At 47.4% G+C, this 23,062-nt stretch overlaps 1 protein-coding gene across 1 annotated transcript in view; it reads left to right on the forward strand.

Annotated features, from left to right (window-relative positions):
* Window positions 1-23,062, forward strand: part of SYT6 (synaptotagmin 6) — a 36,181-nt gene extending 13,119 nt beyond the window's left edge. Inside the window, exons 2-7 of the mRNA XM_027746267.2 lie at window positions 5,708-6,044; window positions 9,196-9,754; window positions 13,901-14,021; window positions 14,996-15,167; window positions 16,071-16,221; window positions 21,503-23,062. Of these exons, the coding sequence (XP_027602068.1) occupies window positions 5,708-6,044; window positions 9,196-9,754; window positions 13,901-14,021; window positions 14,996-15,167; window positions 16,071-16,221; window positions 21,503-21,574 (1,412 nt within the window). The 3' untranslated portion in view covers window positions 21,575-23,062. The remainder of the gene's footprint in view (window positions 1-5,707; window positions 6,045-9,195; window positions 9,755-13,900; window positions 14,022-14,995; window positions 15,168-16,070; window positions 16,222-21,502) is intronic.

A 23,062-nucleotide genomic window follows, 5' to 3' on the forward strand; every position in this document is an offset into this window, starting at 1 on the left:
CTAATATTTGGTTTCTGTTCCACCCAGTCCCTGTTCCTTCCTCCAAAGCTGAACAGCTTTGCTAAATAAACATGTCTATGTCTGAGGTTTAATGGAACCCTCTTCCCTCTCCACAGCTGCTGCCCTGTGCTCCCCTCTGCCCACAGGCCTCTGAGATCCACCGCGGCTTCTCGTGCCCAATTTCCAACCCTCAGCTAATCAAACTCACATTGCTGATGCTTCTCAATTGAGAGAAAATGAGCTCAGCAGTTGGTGGGTGCCTCACGTGGTCCGTTGTAGCCCCAGAGCTGCCTGTCTTCTCCTCCAGCAATAACTCTTGTAGTAATCCATCACTTGAGTGCGTGATCCCTACAAAGCCCTGCAGAAATAGAACAATATATTCTCACAAGCACTGTTGCAAGAGAAAAATGTAGCAGAAAACGGACGGAGGAGCCTGGAAATATCTGCTGGCGTGGTGTGAGCGATGGCTGGTGTGTGGCACTGGAAAACCAGTCATGCAGCCAGTGCAGGAGAGGAGAAGGTACGTCACCATCACCCCCTGCCTCTGGGATCTGCCATCTCCTGGAGCTGCTCTGCTCTTCCAGGACTATTTGCGGGGGGAAGGTGTTACGTGCTCCGAGTTGTAGCTCAGAATAGCTGGGAGCTGCTGAAGGAAACCCAGTGGGGAGCAAATCAGCCCAAGCTCTCCAGGTTTTCCATGAGCAACTGGAGAACTTACAAGTTAGAGCCCCTTGCAGGGAATGACAGAATTACAGAATATGCTGAGTTGGAAGGGACCCACAAGGATCATGGAGTCCAACTCTTAGCCCTGCACAGGACCCCTTTGCTCTTGGTAGGATCAGTTTTGAGGCTGTGTCTGGGTCTGTGCGTGAGGATGGAGCTGTGGGACCAATTGTGCTGTGGTGACAGCACTGCTGGTACCCAACACCAGTGGAGGGTCAGGTCAGGGTGTCCCCTCTGCCTTGGTGAGGAGCTGCAGGGCCTGAGAAAAGTGTCTGTCCCCTTGCAGGTGTCACAGAGCTGGGAGAAGGGGACAGCTGAGTGGTGGCCACTTCAGCTGAGCTCCTCCAGCATCACTCTGTCCCCACGAGGCACCTCTGCCTGCAGCACTGAGTGTTTCCAGCCCATCAGACTTCCACTCATGGTATTCCAACTTGGTTTAAATACAACAGGTAGCTGGAATGACTAATGGATGCTGGAGTGCTGAGAGAGCCATCAAGTGTGTTTTGTTTTCTCTATGGGGAGTGGGTGGAAGGAAAGCTAAATTACATCTTCAGGATATTAAATATAACTCTTCACATTAAACTCGGAGTTAGCCATGAATCTCTTTAATGACAGTGCAAGCTGCTTCACAGCAGTAAAAGTCAATGTTGCCACAATTAGACCACTATTGTCTTGCAGTTAACAGACTGCTGTAATCATGACTCTGTCATATTATTAATCGCTTTCTGTTTGGACCTTGCTAATTATCCCCTTTGGTAACTCAGTTTGGGTATTATGGAGTCATCAGGGACATCAAGCTGAAAGGTAGCTCGACCATATCTCTTAATTAGTTCCCATCCAAGACGAAACAAAATGGGTGATTTTACTGATGAGCTGCTCCCTGAGTCCACAGATCCTGGGGTGGGGAGTGCTGGACTAACCATGGAATGATTCCCTCTTCCTCAGTTTGCTTTTAGCTTCACAGTTTTATTGCCCCACTGGCTCTTCGTCCTTCCCTGGGCCTTTAGTCTTTGATTTAAAGGCAGTAAAAAGCAGTGACCTTCTTGGAAATTTTACAGTTTTGAGCCATTCTGTGAGCTTTTTGGTAAGGTTCAGGAGCAATGGGTTTAGATGTGACAAAATGGGTAAAAACCACAAACCAAGAGGCCGAGTCAAGGCAGAAATGAGATCATTTGTGGGTGGCATTGATGGGATTCAGTCTCCCTGATGCTCTTGTTGCTGCTATCGGCTTCAGGTCTTTTTTGTGGTGTTTTGGTAACAAATGGGTTATATAATAAATATATAAATAACAGCTCGGTGACTTATCCTAAACATACCAGCTCATGCAGGGAGATGTCCGTGTTCATACCCGTGTCTTTCCTGTTCCTTGTTCTCCTCTCCCTCCTCATTAGTCAGTCAAGAGCTTCGTTACTGCTGCTCTGTGGCCAAAAGCTGAAGATTCCTCTGGGAAGCAGCTCTTGCTCCCAGGGGGGAGCGAGACTGGAAAATAACCACGTTAATTTGTTTTTGCAACCTCCTTCTTTTAAGCTTGATCTTTTCAATTACAAGTTGTAATAAACCCCATTTTCCAGCATGACAGTGTCTCTCAGGGGAACTGGGAGAGGATGAGGGACCAGCACAGAGTTTGATAGGACCAGAGTGAGGAATGGCTGGAGCTGCTCTGCACTTCTATCACACCACTTACCCAACAGCAAAGTGACAAATAACTTGCTGTTAATCTTTTTAGAGCAGAATACAATAAAAACATAGTTCTTGTCATGTTTTTCCTCAGGTGGGTTGTTTGTCAGAGTGATAATGTGACTCTGTCCCTCGTGAATGGTCAGGGGCTGAACTGTTCCTGCATTAGACAGACTCCTTCCTCACTGCTGGATACAGGCACATCCCTCTTTTCCCCCTGCTTAGGACATCTTGGATCCAAACCTTGCACAGGGTGGGATAATACTAACCAAGGAACTCATTCTTCCCCTTTTCTGAGGTGTCTTTTTGGTCTGTTCTGTCTTTGGGGGAACTGGCTTCACCTCCCTCTGTGCCAGGAATACCCAAGCAAGCTCTGACCCTGAGGCATTTTCTGCTAGATGAGGAATTATCCTGTTTTTACAGTTCCTTGTAAGTTAAAGGACATTTAAAGCATAACATTTTGAGTACTATGTATTTTCTGGAAAGTAAGTGGTATTTTCAAAGTCATAAGAGAAAGCTCATTAAGTCAATGAAGGTCAATTCTGTCCAATTGATATTTAAGTTTAATAAGTTGCGAAAAAGTCCTGGAGAATTCAATGTCATTTTCAAACAACCCAATATTCTAACCAGGCAGATGCTTAAAAACTGCCTGTAAAATCCTGATCCCTTCTCCTCCTGCTTTATGGCAGCTGCCAGAGGAAGGAGTAGGAGGTCATGCATAAAAGTGTCTGTAATGCTGTCAGATACATTATGAATGCCAGCCTGGCAAGGAGTGACAAGAACCAAGATCTTTCTCAAGCTGGCAACAGGTTTTCTGAAGGAAAAACTGATTATTTCTGATGGTTTCTATTAATGAGCCACATGGCCCATATAAATCCTTGGAATGGGTGGAAATAACAAAAATTCTGTGTCATGCAGCAATTCCCAGGAGAGAGAGATTCTGCATCACAATGATTTCCTTTGTGCCAACAAAGAGGTATTTGCAAAAAGTCCAGGTTCTTGAGTTTTCTCTTATGAAAGTGTTTGAGTTTCCTGGGCACAATTCCAAGATTTAACTCAAAGTGTGGGGAATTGGTACCTCTCTGCTCTCAGCTTTGGTGAGAATACATTTAGCCAAATCTCTGAGGAAGCTCAGCCGCTGACTTGTACAACCCCATTCATTATTAAATAAGATGGGATCTGTTTATTCACCCCAGCAGCGAGTTGTGTTTCCACCTCGGAGCTGAAGGAGAGAATAAATGCTGCAGCCTGACCTGTACAGGAGGCTGGGAAAGGGAAAGAGGAGTTGTAAAAAGCTCTGGACGACATTTATTCTTTCCCTCCGGACCTGCTGGCACCTTCCAGCCCTGCCCTTGGGTTGAAAGCACCTGTGGGCAGTCAGGGAGCTTTGCCTCGGGCTCTTGGTGAATTTGCTAAGCTCGGTAATTTTGTGGGAAAACACTTTCCTCCGGGATATCAGAAACAACAGATGGTTTCCCAGGTGTTCAGCAGAACTGACTTGCTCAGGTGTAGGTGTCACATCTTGTGTCTGGTGCTGCCTTGAGATTTCACTTACAGGAACTGGTGCAGCAATCCCAAACACCCAGGAGCTGCTGTATTCCCAGAGGCACATGAGCAAAGGCCAATGACACAAATGTGTTCCTGAACACTTTGCTGTTACGGTTCATAAACGGTGGGTGGGGTTTTGTTGTTTTTTTTTGTTTCTTTGCGTGTTTCTTTCAATAATTTTAAAATTCAGCTATTTTGTCAATGTAAAAACCTTGTCTTTTCTCATATTTCATAGATTTTTTTCTTAGCCTTAAGCATCAAGGACAGGTTGGACGAGGCTCTGAGCAACCTGGTCTAGTGGAAGGTGCCCCTGCCCATGGCAGGGGGGTGGAACTACCTTATCTTCAAGGCTCCTTCCAACCCCCACCATTCCATGATTAAATGTCTGATTACAGCTGTACAAAACTAAACTATATGACCAAGGGAAGCAGAAGGTCTTTTATGACTCCTGTTTAAGGTAAAGCACATGTCAGGAATCCCATTTATAGCATAGAGGTGAGTTCCCCAGTTCAGGAATGCAGAGGTCACCAACCATGTTCCTTGGGGTCAGACAGGGAAATAAATGTGGTAACAGAAAACATTTATGGCTCAAGAATAGCCATAAATAGGGTGAATAAGAGGTAATGGTTATTATGTATAAAATTTTGGAGTGTTTGGTGGTTTTTTGCCTTTCTGTCCTGACTTGCACTTAGGTAATTAAGAAGTGTTGTTCTACTGGTAACTACAAATAACACAGCAGGCAGTCAGGAAATTATCCATGAACTCAAAGCAATCCATGTAGTCCTGACACTGCAGACTTCCCCTGGCTTCACCATCAGGGACTGGTATTCCTTGTGATCCTTGTGATCCTGAACTCCTGGAGTTTTGGTTTGGGTAGGAATCTGGGAATTCATACACTGTAGAAAAGGAATTCAAATAGCCAATGTTTTCTCTTTGTGAAGTGCTGTGAATAATTTCATATCCTAGATGTACACACACACACACACATATATATATATATATATTCCCTCTTTTCTGATTCTTCAGCCACATGTATGGAAGCTCTGTCCTCTCCAGAAAAAGACTGAAATGCTGAATTACACAACACATGAGGTAAAAGTGTCTCAGAGAGTCAGAGAACACACAGCTCCTGTGCTGTTCAGAGTAAGGAAGACTGTGCAGTACTCTCTGTACAGACTCCTTCTATGTTTGGTTTCTCTGCATCAACAGCTCGTGATCTTTTTTTTTTTTTTTGGTGTTGGTATTTGCTTTTTATTCCCCCTGGACACATCTGGACAAGATGTGGGTGTTGACAGTACAACAATAATCTACTTCCAGGATGGTGGTAGATGGATTTTTTTCATTGTAGTGCCTGAACAGCCGTGGCATGAAGCAGAAAGGCACCTTCTGCCAGTACAGCACTGGAGCTTGTTTCTACCATGCAGTTGTACAATTCTTCCTGATTTCAGACTCAGCAGTTTGCTGATGACACAAAACAAACCAAGGGTGATATTTTATAGCCAGTTTGAGCATCATGGTATGAAACTTCATAGCTCTGGCCAGATGGAGACACTCATTTCTACCCAGACACGTCCCAAGTCTGTCCGGGGATGCTCATTTGGGTTTGACTCTCACTTGAAGAACTTGCCGAGAGCTCTACATTAGTTGTGAGATAAGTCAGCTTGGACCATTTCTTCCATTTACTTATGATTTTCTCACCATCTTTCTTCTCTCCTCTCCCGTCCCTCCCCTCCCTGTCGCTGTTGTTCTCTCCCTGTAGAGCTCTCCGTCAGCCTCCTTGCAGTGATAGTTATTGTGTGTGGACTGGCCCTGGTGGCAGTGTTTCTGTTTCTCTTTTGGAAGCTGTGCTGGGTTCCCTGGAGGAACAAGGCCCTTTCCTCTAACCTGGCCGTGCTGAGGAGCGAGGCAGGCTGCCACAAGGACAGCATGGCAGACAAGCTCAAGGACACGGGGGCCATCAGCTTCCTGGAGGCGGCGGTGAAGATCAGCCACACGTCCCCAGACATCCCTGCAGAGGTCCAGATGTCCATGAAGGACCACATCATGCGGCGCACACGGATCCAGAGGCAAACCACGGAGCCGGCGTCTTCCACCAGGTGAGTGAGGGGTTGGGATGCTCGGGAGGGATGTGATACCCAGTGTGCTGGTTTAAAGGTAAACCAGCAGGGGAAATGAACTCAACTCAAAAGAATAACAATTTAATAAAATAATACAGTAATACGATTATACAGACAAACAGTTGGTTTTAACCCACAAAACCCAAATGTATAACCCAGCACCCTGGGGCATGAACTGAGGGGTGTTTGTTGGGCCCCCTGAGTCCAAAGTAAAAGGAGAGGGGAAAACCTGTTGGTGAGAGTGCTGGTGCAGTCTGGCTGAGAGTGGTGATCTGCAGTCTTCCTCTGGATCCCATAAGTGGTTAAAAAAGTCCCAAGACTCCAAGATTATATATTCTCCAGTTCAGGCAGGAATGCCCAGTACTTTCCTCAGGGTGGGGAGCTCCACAAAGGGTGTGAGGACAAGAGCATCCTCCTATCTCACAGGCCTCTTAACACCCAGTTTATAGCCTGAGGAGTCAGGCTGTATGGGCAGAGGGTGTAAATGGTTCATTGAGAACAGTTTCTGGGCAATGGCATGGAAGGCTCTAGAATACACAGTTTTGGGTTACACCCATCCAGTGATGAACTGGTCCCAGCTGTTCTAACTAGGACACCCAGCCTGGAGAAGAGGAGCCTGAGGTCAGACCTCCTCATGATCTGCAGCTTCCTCTCGAGGGGCAGCACTGATTTCTGCTCTCTGTGAGCAGTGACAGGACCCAGGGAACGGCTGGAGCTGTGTCAGGGGAGAGTTAGGTTGGATCTCAGGAAAAGGTTCTTCCCCCAGAGGGTGGTTGGGCACAGAACAGGCTCCCCAGGGCAGTGGGCACAGCCCCAAGGCTGCCAGAGCTCCAGGAGTATTTAGACAACACTCTCAGGTGGGATTGTTGGGGTGTTCTGCGCAGAGCCAGGAGTTGGACTGGATGATCCTTGTGGCTCCCTTCCAGCTCAGGGTATTCTATGATTCTATGATTCTACTCAGCAGGGTCAAGGTGCTCAGCAGGGATGGGGTGCTCAGTAAGGACACTGCTCTGTGAGCAGCTGGACAGGCAGGAGGATTGCTGAATGAAGCCGAAGGTCCAGATACCATCAGGGAGGCTAAAGAAAGCACCAACATGTTGGATTACCATCCAAAGATTGGCCATTAACCAATTAATGTGCTAAGACTGGCTTACTGTGGGTCTTTTTAAAAAACCAGGGATTCAAGCCCTATTACTGTGACTTGACCTCATTGTGTCAAGTCACCAGCATGCTTTGGCCACTTTAATTTTGTTCTAACATGAGAGGCAGGCTGAAGTATCAATGATGTACTCTGTCAGACAGAATTAGACCTCTTGGCTCGCTCTCGCTGCCGTGGCTCTGAGCGGGAACAATTAGATCAGCAGAATTGATGTATTGCTCAGTGCACAAGCTCAGAACCAGCTGCAGTTGGTGCTTTTGCCCATCTCCATCTCAGCCAGGGACAGAGACATCAACATACCCTCAGGACGTGGGGTAAGGCTGGATGAACGTTGGGACACCTTCTCGGCAAGAATACTGAGCAGAGATTTAGATTAGATGTGGGGAAGGGGTTCTTTATTCGGAGGGTGGGGAGGCCCTGGCACAGGGTGCCCAGAGAAGCTGTGGCTGCCCCATCCCTGGAAGTGTCCAAGGCCAGGTTGGACAGGGCTTGGAGCAACCTGGGACAGTGGAAGGTGTCTCTGCCTGTGGCAGGTGGTGGAAAAAGATGAGCTTTAAAGTCTCTTCCAACACAAACCATTCTGTGATTCTATGAAATACAGTAGCTCTCCTTGACACAGAAGGCGGTGAAATGGGGACAGGAAGGGGTGATGGCAGGGTCCTGGCTGAGCCCCAGCACTTCTGTTTGCTTCGCTGGCCGTGCCCGTGATGTGCGAGGGAGAGCAACTGTGAAAACAGACATTGCTCAGAAAATTGGCTGCATTTCTGCAGAATTAGTGAGGCACCGACCGCAGCCTCCTGTTCGACGTAGCTGGAGTTAAATCAGCACTGTGCCACCTGCAATTCTGCCACACACTCTTTCATTTATCCACACGGCTCTTTGCACTGCTGATTCCCTCTCTGCATGCACATGCTCATTCTTTTTATTACACCTTTCCAAGAGAGGAGAAAAAAAAAAACAACAACCTCAGCCTGCTTGAATTAGGACAAACAAAGTGGGACTTGGCTGTACGTGGGCAGGTTTCAAACCCACTTTCTCCTTGGCAGGTTCCTCTGATCCACAGCCCAGCCTAATGCCTCCAAGGAATGTGCCAAGGAGAGTAATTTCTCCGAGCACCACGTACCACCAAAAGCTAATGCTCTGGCTGTACCAGTTCTTGGTTTGGTTAAGTAACTCCATAAACTGCCCTTGTAAACACCAGATAATCTGGAATAATGCCGTGAGTCCACAGAAAGCTTTTATGCTTTGCTTAGATAAAGCTTTGCTTACACACAGCTTCGCTTGTGCTGGAGGGGAGCTCAAGGCAAGAGATGATTCCTGACAAGGCTGTGCCTTCCTCCCTGTCAACAATTATCTATCAGTTTCTGATGAGTCTGTTGGAAAAGTCTGGAAGCAGCAATACCCTGCAAAGCCAATTGGATGGGACTTGGAGCAACCTGGTGTGGTGGAAGGTGTCCCTGCCCATGGCAGGGGGTAGAATGAGATGAGCTTTAAGGTCCCTTCCAACCCAAACCATTCTGGGATTCTACGGATAAAACCTCACCTTCTGAGGTTGTCATGGTTCTCTCACAAAGAAAAAAAAAGTGAGGGGTTTTTTTTGCCTGAGAGAATTTAGTGCCAGTATCTTGGACTGAGGGTGGGAATAGTCTGGATTGGTTTTGACCTGGTTAAGGAGTTGTTGGGGCTCATCTGTTCAACTTTGGGCTGTGACTTGTGTAACAGGTGAAAAAATGCAGCTTGTTGCAAATACTCTGGAATTTCAGAGATTTGCTGGATGGGTTCCTTCAAGATTTTTGGAGGTGTTCCCCTCAGTGTTCAACTTCCGTAACACACACGATTTCTGTGCAGAGGTCGGGGGGACCTATTGAACTCCTTGTGCTCTCCTGCTTTCCGAGCTTAGTATTCCAGGGGAGAATAAAGAAGGGGAATATCCTTGGAAAACCACACAGCTGTCGTGTCTTCCTCCTGCAGGCACATCTCCTTCAAGAGGCACCTCCCTCGGCAGATGCACGTGTCCAGCATGGACTATGGCATGGACCCCCCGGCCGTGGCCGAGCAGCCGACCAGCATCGGCCGCATCAAACCCGAGCTCTACACGCAAAAAACCCTCGACACCGAGGACCCCAAAAAGGAGGCGGAAAAAACCTGCGGGAAAATCAACTTCACCCTCAAGTACGACTACGAGAACGAGACGCTGACCGTCCGGATTCTCAGGGCTTTTGACTTGCCAGCCAAAGACTTCTGCGGCAGCTCGGACCCCTACGTGAAGATCTACCTCCTGCCCGACCGCAAGCGCAAGTTCCAGACGCGGGTCCACAGGAAGACTCTGAATCCCACCTTCGACGAGTCCTTCCACTTCCCTGTGCCCCACGAGGAGCTGGCGGGCAGGAAGCTCCACCTGAGCGTCTTTGACTTTGACAGGTTCTCCAGGCACGACATGATAGGGGAAGTTATCCTGGAGAACCTGTTCGAGGACTCAGACCTTTCCCGGGAGACTTCCATCTGGAGGGACATTCAGTACGCCACGACGGTGAGTGTGCGCCGGGGAGGGGCAGCCCTGCCCTGGCAGCGTGTGTGGGGTGGTGCCCTTGGGGTGGTGTGGGGTGTCTGACAGGTACCAGGCGTGTGCTTGGGCAGGGCTGGTTGGGATTCACTTTTGCCTGCGCTGCCCAAAGGGGTGAGTCCTGCACGACTCCCCAGTGATGGGTTTGTTGCCTCCCTGCAGTTGGTCCCGTCAGCCCTGGGGACCTGCAGCCGTGGCACGGGGGTTTGCCCATGTGCACATGGTCACAGCAAGAAAGAGCTCTGGAGGGCCAGTGGGAGGTGCTGGGCTTTGCTGCACTGAGAGATGTCAGATGTGCTGCTGGCAACTCTTCCAGAGGTGGGTTTGGGTCTTTTAGCAGTTCTGTTGAATTCCCTCTGAAAGAGAATCATAGAATCATAGAATCATAGAATCAGCCGGGTTGGAAGGGACCTCTGAGATCATCAAGTCCAACCCTTAGTCCACTACCCCCATGGTTACTAGACCATGGCACTCAGTGCCACATCCAGTCTCATCCTAAAAACCTCCAGGGATGGAGAATCCACCACTTCCCTCGGCAGCCCATTCCAATGGCTGAGCACCCTCTCTGTAAAGAATTTCTTCCTAATATCCAACCTAAACTCCTCTGGCAGAAGCCAAGCCTCAGGGAAGTCCCAGTTCTTTCAGTGTCACACGGAGCTGGCAAGGGAAGGCACTCCTCACACTGATCACTGAGTGCAGAGCAATGGCATTAACCTTCCAGAATAGCTGCCTGTTCCTCCACTGCCCTCCCAGGAGGACCTGGCTGGTTCTGGGGGCAAACAAATGATTGAGCTGCTTTGCAGCTGGACACCAAGTCCATCGTTGTCCTTGTCACTTCACATTTGTTATTTCTGAAGTGTAGATATGAGACACCCTCACCCCTGTGGCCCAAAGTGTGGGCCCTGTCACGTCTGTCCTGGTGATTGGCAGAACCCCACCCACCACTTGCAAAAATCTGTCCTGCAGCTCCCCTTGTAGCTCATCTCACACCTTTGCTCTCCCACCTTCTGTACTGGGGAGGGAACTGTCAAACACAAACACTTACTCAGTTGTGGTCAGCAGCACCAGAAGGTGTTTGCTTTGTAACTCTGCAGGTTTTTCCTCAGTTGTACCCCTTGGTCACTGCTCTCAGTGCTTGTTCTTCCACTGTAGGTGTTCAGAACTTTCTAATAGAGCTGTGAGGTCTCACACATGTGCCCAGCACTGTGTTCTGTGCTGCTGTGCCCAACAGGGACATGATCCCAGGCACCACAGGGAGCACAGTATGCATGCAGGATATCCAGGATATCCAGGATACCAGCCCTGGAAGGTGGCTCTTAGGCTAGAGCTGTCCTGGCAGGGCACAGAGAGCTTTTCCCTGCCAGTCTAAGGACATGGAGGTGGATGTGATGCCTGCCAGGTGCTCTGGGGCAGTGCTGGGAGCTGCTGCTGTGATGCCTTTTGAGCATCTTGCCTAGAAGTGCTGTGGGAGGGAGGCACAGGATCAACCACGAGGAAAGTCAGTGGTGTTAGTTAGCAGGGAGCTCACAGCTCTTGGCTTTCAATCCTCAAATAGCCATGGCTGCTATGGCTGATGGATGGTAATGAAAGGAAAAATGCTGGCAAAGAGTCAAGGAGGCACCAGGCACATCCTTCACCTGGCAAAGAGCTGCTGGGAGGGGAACAGGGTGCATCAGATGTGCTGGTGCCTCTTGGAGGAATCTACCCATCGGCTCTGCAAGAAATAGTGGGTGTTTTCCCAGCTAACTAAACCAATTCAATGGGGGGAAACCCGACAAAAACAGGTAAAGATACACCAACAGATGTGTTGCTGAGGGAAAAGCCTCCAAAAAAGGTGTGAAGGGAGCAGAGCCAACATCATGCCCAGGGCATGTTTGTGTAACAGCCTTGCAGAGCTCCCACGGACACGTCCAGTGCCACATTTGGCTCCATCCCCTCGTTCTCTCTGTGCTGTTCTTAAGGAATGAGCTGATCCTGGTACATCCCAGCCAGTTGTAGCACACCCAAGGACATTTCTGTTTAATCAAAATTGAGAAGGGTAAGTACAGTTTTCATAAAACCCAGAGAGAGCTCTGGGTGACTAATAATACATTAGATCAATCGTGTGGGTAAGAGGATGGGAACACAGGCAAAGACCTAGGCTAGTCAAATAGCCAGCACTCAGCTGCTTAATTAATGACTGTACAGCTTGTGAATCAGTGAAACACTTTTGGTTTCAAGTCTGAAAAGGTTATTGATTCAGAGCTTCCATTATTTCCTAAAAGGTACTGATATGAATTTTGGAAGTGTCCCAGTGTCTATAATCTGCAAGAAAATAATGTACCCACAGGACATACTTTGGTATTTATGGTTGCAAAGAAAAATCTCTTGCCCTGATACAAGGAAGTCAAGGAACAATTTATGTTCATTTTATAGCCTGAACAGGTTCTCCCAGTGCCAGAAGAGGAATAAAAGATGAAGTGGTGTCCAGAGTGTGCTCTCACCATCTCACACAGTCAGTGATGTCTCTTCTGACGTGTGTGTCCAAAGTTTCCTGCCCCTCGTCCCTCTCAAACCAACTAAGAACAAGGAATGCATGAAAGAATAGACCCAGTCAAGAATAATGACTTTATATAATATTCATTAGTATTCTGCACATCTAAGTGGAATAAAGATTTAATCTTTGCCTTACCTGAGAACGAGCAGGAAATAATTTGGCAAAAATCTCATCCATCAACAAGATCTATTCCCTTAACACTCAGCAAAGCTTTAAGTGCATTTACTTGTCTTTCTAGTTCCATCACTCTCCTACTAACAGCTACAATTTCTTTTCAGCAGATCATTATATCACATTGAAAGGAATCAAACACAACTTCCGAAAATAAACGGGTTGTTTGCTCTACAGATGTGGGGTCTGTATGTGGGAAATAAGATATTTTTCTTTTTAATCCATTTTTAGAAGGTGTTTGGAAATCTTTCTGCTGATTTCAGATAAGATGCTTTCTAGTTTAAGTAAGACATTTGGTTTGTTGATGTTTTTCCCCTGAATTCCCGTGGGCAAGGCAATGATGGAAAGGGCTTTTAGGAGGTGTAGTCGATAAAGCTGCATGTACAAGGGGTGCTAAGAGCAATGTATAAAAGTTATTTGATGGGGCACTAAAAGAGTAAATTGTGTTGGCCTCTGTGCAATCCAGAACTACCAAACACTTCTGAGTGCCATCTGCTGGTTAATTCACCATTTATACACACACATACACAGCCCCACACTGTGTCAGCTCCCTGAAGGCATCTCAGAGGGGTTGGGGGTCTAATTGACAGTAAACTAAAAGCTCAATTGCCATCAAACTGGGCCCTTCATGGTTCTCTTCTGATTTAAAGCTACGACCCCCCAGTCAGTAACTACCCGGAAACTCAAACTCAGCTCCAGAGAAAACCACTGTGTTACTCTAAAAAATGTTCCTTTTCTGCCAAAATGCTGAGCACTATCAAAGTCCATAAACCTCTATTACTGAATTCTCCCCTGCCCACGGCAGGGGGCTACAACTGGATTATATTTAAGGTCTCTTTCAGCCCAAACCAGTCTGTGGTTCCATGAGCAGATGGCACCAGCTGTGCTAGGAAGTTTCTCCTGGAGTTTGTTCCAGTGCACGACCAAAGAACAAGGCAACCCTGCCTGTCAGGGTCTCACCTTTCTGTCATCTCACTGTGTTTGTATCACATTCCTCCACTTGAGGAAATAGGTGTTAGTGTCTCACACTTGACAGTAGGAGATATACACTGTGCACTCAAATAAAACTTGATACTAATATAATTTCCTTGCTGGCACTGATCTGGTGTGAGATATCCCATCACTTCTGTGTGAGCAGTGGAGCAGAAGAGCAGGGCTGTGATGTTGTCACAGGAAGCACCTACTCCTCTGAGGCAGAGGAATATTGTCCTTAACTATGATGTGAAGCTGTAACGTATTTTTCCTGTTCCCTATAATAGTTTTTAGCCAAATAATGTTGGAGTGCACTGGAAGCCCCACCATGGAGTGAAATGTCCTTCACTTCAAATGGCAGAGCAGAGAAAACAGAGGCAGCCTGGCTGGTTCCTGCACGTTTCCAATCTCATGTGTTCTCTGTTTTATTAAAGGAAAGCGTGGACCTGGGCGAGATCATGTTTTCCCTTTGTTATTTGCCAACTGCAGGTCGCCTCACCTTAACAGTCATTAAATGCAGGAATCTCAAAGCTATGGACATCACTGGTTACTCAGGTGGGTGCTTGGTGGCTGAGGAGGATCCCTTTCCATCCACATTTCCCCCTCCCTCACGATATCCTCAATGGATGGTGGGCTTATGTCTCTGTGTCATCATGGAAACACCTGACAAAGCTTTGTCTGTGTCTTGTGCATGAACAACATTTTAAAAGTAGAATTATATTTTAAACTTGCTCCCCAGAGCCTGAACCCAGGGAAGGTGATTGTATGCAGGAATATACAGTTCATGGAGCCTGCCAGTGGTTTCCCATCCCCAGTGAAGGGTTTGCAGGGTGAGAGCTGTGATCCATCTCTCAGGTTGGACACAGACCTGCTGCAGACACTGACCCCAGCAGTTTTATGAGAATAAGGTGCTTTCCACCAGACAATCCCCTATGGCCAGAATCAACCATTTCACCCCAAAATTAGGAAAGGAGCATGGGCCACCTGGCTACATCCCAGGGGAATGTACATTCCTCTGTGCAGTGGCCAGTATTCAAACAGAAGGATCACAGTCACCTGAGGACTGTTTGCATTCACAGTTCCAAAGAGCTGATCTGTAAATTCAGCATGCACAAACTCTGGTTTTCATCATAAAAAGCAGTTTCTTTCCCAGAGATCAACATTTGAATTTCATTGTACAAAAGGTAATAACAACACAGACCTTTGCAGAAAATGTTTCTGCTCAGCAGGAGCTTGGTGCCTTATGAAATATCTGAGAATTGAGATTTCAGGTGAAGCCAGTTCCTGTAATAATAATGCAGTGCTGGTTCTCTGGTGCCTGAACCTCATGTCACCACTCACAGCAGGATGAGAAAAGGATTCAACTGGTGTGCAAACATCTCTTTTTCTAAAAGTCTGTTTGAGGAGGGCCTCTGGCTCATGGGAACTCACAGCCCATCCTCTGACAATGCTGTTTCCATATCGCAGAGGCAACAAAATACACCTCTGTAAACTAAACACAATGGTTTTTATTATCTCTTCCTCTCCAGATCCATATGTCAAAGTGTCTTTGCTCTGTGACGGGCGAAGACTGAAAAAGAAGAAAACCACCATAAAGAAAAACACACTTAATCCCACCTACAATGAAGCAATAATCTTTGACATTCCCCCAGAGAACATGGATCAAGTCAGCCTGCTCATCTCTGTCATGGATTACGATCGGTAGGTGGGAGGCCCTGGGAGCTGGAGGGGAGAGCAGCCCGTTGGGTGCAGATTTTCCTGCTCAACAGCCATTTTCCAGAGTGTTTTCCATAGCCTTGATTGCAGAGCTCTGTGGCATCAACCTGTCCCTGGTGATTTTATTGCTGCAGTCTCATTCATGTTCATGGTTGTGGAAAACTGGAATAGTGGGTTTGGTGAAGCTGGTCCTTGCTTTGTGGCATCACAGAATGTGCTGAGTTGGAAGGGACACACAAGGATCATCCAGTCCAACCCTCAGCCCTGCACAGGCCCATCCCCAAGAGTCACATCATGTACCTGAGAGCACTATCCAAACACTTCTTGAGCTCTGTCAGCCTTGCTGCTGTGCTCACTGCCCTGGGGAGCCTGGTCAGTGCCTGGCTCAGAACCTTTTCCTGAGATCCAACCTAACCCTGCCCTGGCACAGCTCCAGCCATTCCTTGGGTACTGTCACTGGTCACCACAGAGAAGAGATCAGTGCCTGTCCCTCTTCTTCCCCTCACGAGCCCTGTGTTCCCCTTTGTTATTTACTTGTCCTGCAACCCATCACCCCACTCTAGAAAGCAAACAGTCTCTGTCTGAGCAGCAAGTGGTGTACGAATTACCCATTACTGAACTTGCACTTATTCTTGCTGTCCACTACAGCACAAACATCCTTCCAGGTCCTGTGTCTGGACTGATCTGCAGTTCAGACAATTCAGAAGCTTCTCTAACTGTTCTGGCAGTGCCTGGGTGTGCTGGCAGTGCCGGGTGTGCCCAGACTGTCCCTGTGCAGCCCCCACGGCCCCGCTCACCAGCGCCGGGGGCCAAACCTCGGCTGGGAAACTTGGGCAGAGCGAGAGAGGTGATGAGAGGGGTTTGTGCTGCTTCTCTGTCGTCCTGCAGGGTGGGGCACAACGAGATCATCGGGGTTTGCCGCGTGGGGGTCAACGCTGAAGGGCTGGGCAGGGACCACTGGAACGAGATGCTGGCGTACCCCCGCAAGCCCATCGCGCACTGGCACCCCTTGGTGGAGGTGAAGAAGTCCTTCAAAGAGGTGTGTGGGGTTGTTCTTCCCTTCTGATGCATGTTCTGGGCATGAGTGAGCTGGTTCCAGGCTTTCAGAGAGCTTCTCCCCTCGCCTGGGATTTTCTGAGAGGAGACGAGGGAATTTTCTCACCAGAAATGAACTCCAGAAAACAAGTATTTCTGTATTGCCTCGAAATAGCTCCTCCAGCTCACAAGCAAGGATGAGAGAAACTGTATTTACAGATGTGACTGTTAACATCTTGTTTTTTTTATTTTTCTTATTTTTTTTCTTTTTAAATTAGAGATTGAGAGCAGTAAGGGAAGAGAATGCTGCTCTGATTGCAGAACAAATTGTCCAGGGATATTGCCTATTTCAAGTTTCAATTTTTCATCCTAAAAGATTTTTCTGTTGACTCATCTCCGAGCCTTTGAGGGAGAATAAATAGAACAAATGTAATTGCTCTAAGCATCTCCAGAGAAAGAGACTCACTTGATGCAGCCCCAGATGATAAAATAGGGCTGAAATGCCTGGGTACCATTTTGACCATCTCTAGCATTTTCTCCCTCCTTGCACTCCAATTTCTCACGCTCCTATAGAGCTCTTTGGCTCTGGCTGATTTAGGTCATAATTTCTGGAGGAGGGAGAAGAGGAAAAGGGCAGGCACGCTCTTGACACTTCAGGTATGAGAAGAAAGCCAGCATTTGTGGCCAGTGATAAGATAATAAAGGCAATAAAACCTCCCACTGCATCTGGGGCTAAGGAAGTATTTTCTCTCAAAGCTAGAGAATAGGCACTTAACAAAAAGCATCTTATTTTCCCCTTGAGGTTCAGATACTGAGCTGCACTTGAAGGCAGATACTGGGCTGGGTGAGTCTGATTTAGTGAATCAAACCCTTTGTTTCTTTGAAATCTGCTCTTTCCTCTAACAAGAAGGGGTGGGGAGGCCCTGGCACAGGTTCCCAGAGAAGCTGTGGCTGCCCCATCCCTGGAAGTGTCCAAGGCCAGGTTGGACAGGGCTTGGAGCAACCTGGGCTAGTGGAAGGTGTCCCTGCCCATGGCAGGGGGTGGAATGGGATGAGTTTTAATGTCCCTTCCAGCCCAAATCATTCTGTGACTAAGAAGGCAGTTTGTGCTCAGAGCTCTCTATCCCAGCCCAGGTGGGCATCACCCAGTGGGAAAACCTGGCAATTAATATTTTAGTTGAAGACACAGTGGAGGTGGATGTCAGATGGATCTATCAGACAATGGACACCTGAAAATTCACACTCATGGGGACTTTCTGTGAGCTCACCACTGCAAATCAGGAGTAACCACACAGGCCAGAACTGGTGCAAATGGAAGCAGAATTAAAACAATGTGCCACTTGTGTTTAGTAATGTGGTAATGTTGCCTTTTACTGGTGAGCAGCAAAAGGCTTTCACTGACCTTGCCATGCTGAAAACCTGGCAGTGGGAACATGAGCCATGTTTGGGCAGGATCCATGTGCCACCTCCCACAGCCACAGGGAGCTGGAGACCACGGGGTTTCAGCATAAATGAAATGTGGTCCATCATTTGATCAGTTGGCTCAAGGTCTGTGGTGTCTGTAAGGTGACACCAGCTGCTGTGTCTGACCCGGGGGAGTCAGGAGTTTCTTCTCTGGGTTATAGCTTTTATGGCTTTACTACACTATTTTTCAGATGCAGTTGGGGTTTTGAAAGAAAACTCTTCTAAAGTTCTTCATGATCACTAGGAAAAATAAAAAAAAGACATCACTATTATGATGAAATGCAGAGAAAGCAAGGGGCAGACATGTAAGATGACTCACCTTCTAAAAAATACTTTGAAAACCACGGCTGAGCCCCCAAGACTTTGGAAAAAAACCCTGAGTGAATCATTTCACCCCCCAGTGCACAGGTCAGGAGCTCTGCTTAAAAGGAAAGAAAAAACCCTCTGATCATCTGTTCTGGTATTTCTGCCACAAATTGGTGCACAGAGCCAGCAAGCAAATGGTCCCTGTGTTTATTTGCCCTTTTAGGTTTTAGCACTGCTGTCTGCAAATCCCTAGAGCAGCCTAAAAAAAAAACACCAAACAGAAAAGGCACAGGGCTCCCGGAGAGAAATTAATGGGAAATGGTATTTGCTGGTTACAAGTTATTGCATCATCTTTTCCATCATCTTTTCTGTATGAGTTTGGGCATTTTTTGAGAAGAAATTCGGGCTTTTGGTCCTGTAGCCTCAGCTCTGGGTCTGGTGCAGGCTGCTCTATCCATCCAGGCTCTGTGGTCTCCCCTGCCCCTCTGCCCTGAGTGGCCCTCCATCCCTTCTTCACCCTTGTGGGGGTGAACTCAGGCTGTGCTGAGCCATCATCTTCATCTTTGTCTTCATGACTTTCATCTTTGTCTTCATTTGCATCTTCATCTTCCAGACTGTTTGTTCTGGGCACCAGTAAATGGAGTGTTGGCTTTCTAGTTGATCCTCCTGGTGGTCTGTGACCATCAGCAGTGGCCTCTGCTGCACATCAGTGCCTTTCCTGATTGAGTGCTTGACCTCACACTGGAGGCGACAAAGCTGGGATTGAAGTGTCTTTTTGATGCCTAAATTGAGAAGTGGATGAGTGGAGCTGTTTGCTCCCTGGTTGGGTGTCCCAGCCCCCTCCCCACAGCTCAGAGCTGGAGAAAAGGGTGGGAATCTGGAATTTCTTTGCTAACCAACACGTGCACTGCCCTGCCTGGTGCACCGTGGAAAAGCTCCGGCCAAAAGAAGGAGCTGCCACCGTATTTTGAGCACAGCTCAAAACACCACCCAGCCCTGGCCCCCTCACCCTGCCAGAGAGCTACAGGACAGATGGATGGATGGACAGTGGTGTTGGATGGATGGAGAGAGGTGCTGGACACCCCAGGCTGGGCCACTGGCCTCCTCCTGCATTGTGGGCATGGTTCTTGGACTGTCCACCACGAGGACCTGGCCAGCATCAGCCTGTCCCACCACAGTGCTGGGCTAACATGGCCCAGAAACCTCATTTCTGTGCTGAAAATGTGATTTGGGCCCTTCCTCTGTGAGTTGGTGTCACTCACTCTTCCCTTCTCCTCCGTTTCTGGAGCCTTTAGGGAAATGCTTCTGATGCACATCATGTCTTTGGTTGCTCCATATTTATCAACAGTGAATAACAAACCATAATCACTGCACTTCTCTAATGACCATCATCATTAACAAGAGAACATGGAGAACATGTGCAAATGAATCATTAATTACAAGCTTCTAAGTACTACCCTCCTCACACAGATGTTCAGAAGGCGAGTTTCTGAGTAGAAGAGGAGAATCCCACTTGCTGCTGCATTGTGGAGTTATTCTGACAATAAATTCTCCCCCTCAGCACGACTTGTTCCCATCATTCAGCCCCGAGGTCCTGGTGGCACCTGCTTGGCCTCCCCGGCTGCTTCAACCATCCCACTCGTTGCTGTTCCCTCTTCATTTCCCAAAACTCCCATCAGCCAGGTCAAGTGACGTGTCCAGAAAGGGAAACACAAAATTACAGCTTGTTCTCCCAGACTTCGGAGGGAACTTCTGAAAATAGGAGTTTTTCCTCTGTTGTCTGTGAGAGACAAACTCTGATATCGAGGAGGAGCATCATCAGCGCGATGCAAAACGGGCCTTTGATGTTGCCAAGTGCCTCTGACATCCAGCAGGGGAGCATTTATTTGTTTAAAACATTTCTCCAGATAAAAACCGATAACTCTGCTGAGAGCCAAGTCATGAAGAATAACCGTTTATCTTTAAAGATAAGCTCTTCCAGACTTTTGGGCCTGTTTGGCTTTGATGGAAGTGCTCCTGGTTTCTGGCTGTTCATTGCACAATGCACGGTTCACCTTTTCTAATTGAAGGAAGGAAAAATATCTCCAGGCTCTTCTCCCGTCATTTGAACCTACTCCTGGAAAAATTTTCATCACATTTTTGGAGTAGCAACGTTCTCACTGTCACTGCAGACAGAACAAGGCAGGGGGCACAGAGAAGGCTCTGCCAAAAGCCTGTTGCTGCTGGAATTTCTGCAGTCTGCCCCTTTGGTGGCAATTCCAATCAGGAGGTTGTATCCATCATCAATTCCTCAGGGATTTTAGCAAATACATTTGACATGAGAAAAGTAGGAGAAAGTGTTTTCTTACCTTAAAGCTTCCCGTTTGGAAGGACAAGCTTCCCAGCTTCTTCATTCATTAATTTAATGCAATTAACTTAATGAAATTAGTTTAATGCACACCTACACAGTGAGTTACTTTTACACCCTTTGGGGAAGGAAATTGGCCAAATTCTTGACCACTCCAGACCCATGGAGCATCTGCAGGTGGCTGTTTGCCCTGCTCAGCCTCCCTGCAAGCACCACACAACCATCCTCTCATCTCCAATTACGCTTCTTTGAGATGCCTTTGCCAAGGCAAGGGCGAAGCCTGCTTTCCCAAGTGAGTTTTCACCCAGAGAAATGAAATTCATACATGCTTGAGCATTAATATCAGCCAGCAAAGAGCTTCTGCTTATGCAGGAGAGGAGGGAGTTGATCCGGGGGGGGGGGAGAAGGAAGCGGTGGAAATTCTATGCCTCCCGTTGTCTCTGGGAGATGTCTATCATTTGTCATTTGAATTTAATAAAACAAGATGGTGAGATGGGCAAGTACTCAAAAGCTTGAGGAGAAATGGGTTTGAATTGTAATAATAGCCCCCAAGGCAGATGACTAATAATTTATGATCCCATAAGTACGGCAAAAAAAAAAAATGTTTGCTCCATCCACTGACTCTCTGATCTGATTTTCCCTTTGAGAAATGTCTCTGTTGCTGTGGACAGAGCTGCTGTGGAGTAAAATTACCAGACTGGAAAGACTCAAGTACTTCTGAGATTAGACAGTATTTCTAACCCAAAAAGACAACGGCAATAAAGCAAGAAAGAGCCGAAAGCTGAACTGAGACCGCTTTGTCTTCACAGCACGCGGAAAAACTGTTTATTTTCCCTCTTTTTCTTCGTGAGGAGTCCTCACAATTGGGAATTGATTTACAAAGCAATAAAGCAAATTGTTCAGTAATTCCTCCTGAGCGGTTAAACACGGGCGTCCAGTAAGTTGGAAGATGTAGAGAAGATGAGAATGAGGTGGGACAGGAGACGGGCAGAGCGGTGCAGGGATGGGGTGGGAATGCTGAGGAACAGGATGCAGGCAGTGTGGAATACTGAGGAACAGGATACAGGCAGTGTGGAATGCCGAGGAACAGGATACAGGCGGTGTGGCACAGGGAAGAATCCCAGATAATTTCTGTTTGCTTAGGCTTGTTTTCTCTTTCCTCTCCCAGTGGCACGGCCGGGCAGCGAGCTTCGACAGCCAGGGCTCCTGTCCCTCTCCCAAACCACCCCCCACACCGTGAGATGGAGCACAGAGAGCAAAATGGGACTAATCCAAGTTGGTTTTGCCCTTGGCCCACAGTCTCAGTGATTGCTGAGTGGCAGTGGCAGCAGCGGGACTTTCTGGTCTAGTTGTTCCTGCGTGAGTAAAGGTAGAAACCCGTTTTGTGGTCAAATATGTTTTCGTCTAATATGTCTCCCAAGGTGATGTTATTTTTGTGGCTTTTTACTGTATGGATCTGTTTCCAGAGGAAGGAGGTGGACTGAGACATGAGCTGGAAGTTTGGTGTGTAAAATAACATGTAAAATAGTTTTTAGTGTCTACGAAGGCCGGACAAGTGAGAAGGTGTGTCTGCAGGGAGCAGAGGGGGCCAGGAGAGGGGACATCGCTGGGAGAGCCGCGGCAGAAGATGGGAGAGACTCTTCCAACCTGCCAGCAGCTCCGTCCTCGTGGTCAGCCCCAACCCAGCAGAGTGTTCCTGGGTTTCCTGTTCATGTAGAGGTGTCCATGAGCTCTTAGAAGTGTGTGCAGTGTGTATCCCAAATTCCTTTTGTCATATATAAAAAAATGCTGTTGATTCCTCGAGGGGTGGGGGGGGAAAGCTGGTTTTTTTTTTTCCCCCCTGTATTTGAAGTCTCCCCAGAGTTACTTGCATGAACAGTTTCTTCAGAGCCCTTTGTAGCTGCTGCTCATCCCCCCTGTACATCACCACGTTACCTGGAGTGGAGGGAACGGTGCTGCCAAAAGTGGGATTCAGAATTAAAAGGGGGAAGATGTTACAGAAATAGGTGATATCCTTGCATGACCACTGGATCTCTATTTCATTTATCACCCAAATAAATAAAGGGTGAATCAAAGGGAAAAGGGAAACACGACCAATACTAAAAAAAAAAAAAAAAGCTTCCAAACTTTTTTCTTGGACTTCCTGTCAGCATTTCCCCAAGGAATAAAGTTTCTAGGGCCCAAATCCTGGAGGAAGGTCAAGTTTTGGGAAAAAAAATGAAGCTTTGCTGGTTCCTTGGTTGTAGAGGCCAAAAATGAAGTTATAACATCCCAAGTACTGGCTTTGCAGCTAAATCAGCTGATCTTTATCAGCCAGCTGTGGAGTTTGGACACTTTCTCATTGTGGATTTTTCTCTGAGTTAAGAAGTGCTTCAGTGCTGTTAATTCCACCCCAATGAAATTAAGTAAAAGCAAATATTTTTGGTTTTCGAGGTAAAATTTGCGAGCGAGGCAGCCGGTTCTCCTCCCATCAGGGTTATCAGAACTGCTTTCATCAGCCACAATCCTCAGGTCAACTTCAGCTTCCATTTTCCTAAATGTCACCACATCATCCTTCACTGCACATCACGGCTGGCAGAGAGGGGTGTTTGCATTGCTTGGGGGTGAGATGAATCCTTCGTGCAGTGAAGGGTAAATACATCATTTCTCATCACACCTTGTGTCTTAATTCTCTTTACGTGCCACGTGCTATAGGAGCAGAAACCCAATAAAATTATTTTGTTTGTAA

Source organism: Pipra filicauda, unplaced genomic scaffold (genome assembly GCF_003945595.2).
Source record: "Pipra filicauda isolate LSUMZ 115617 unplaced genomic scaffold, ASM394559v2 scaffold249_size1133689_pilon, whole genome shotgun sequence".
Classification (NCBI taxonomy): Eukaryota; Metazoa; Chordata; class Aves; order Passeriformes; family Pipridae; genus Pipra; species Pipra filicauda.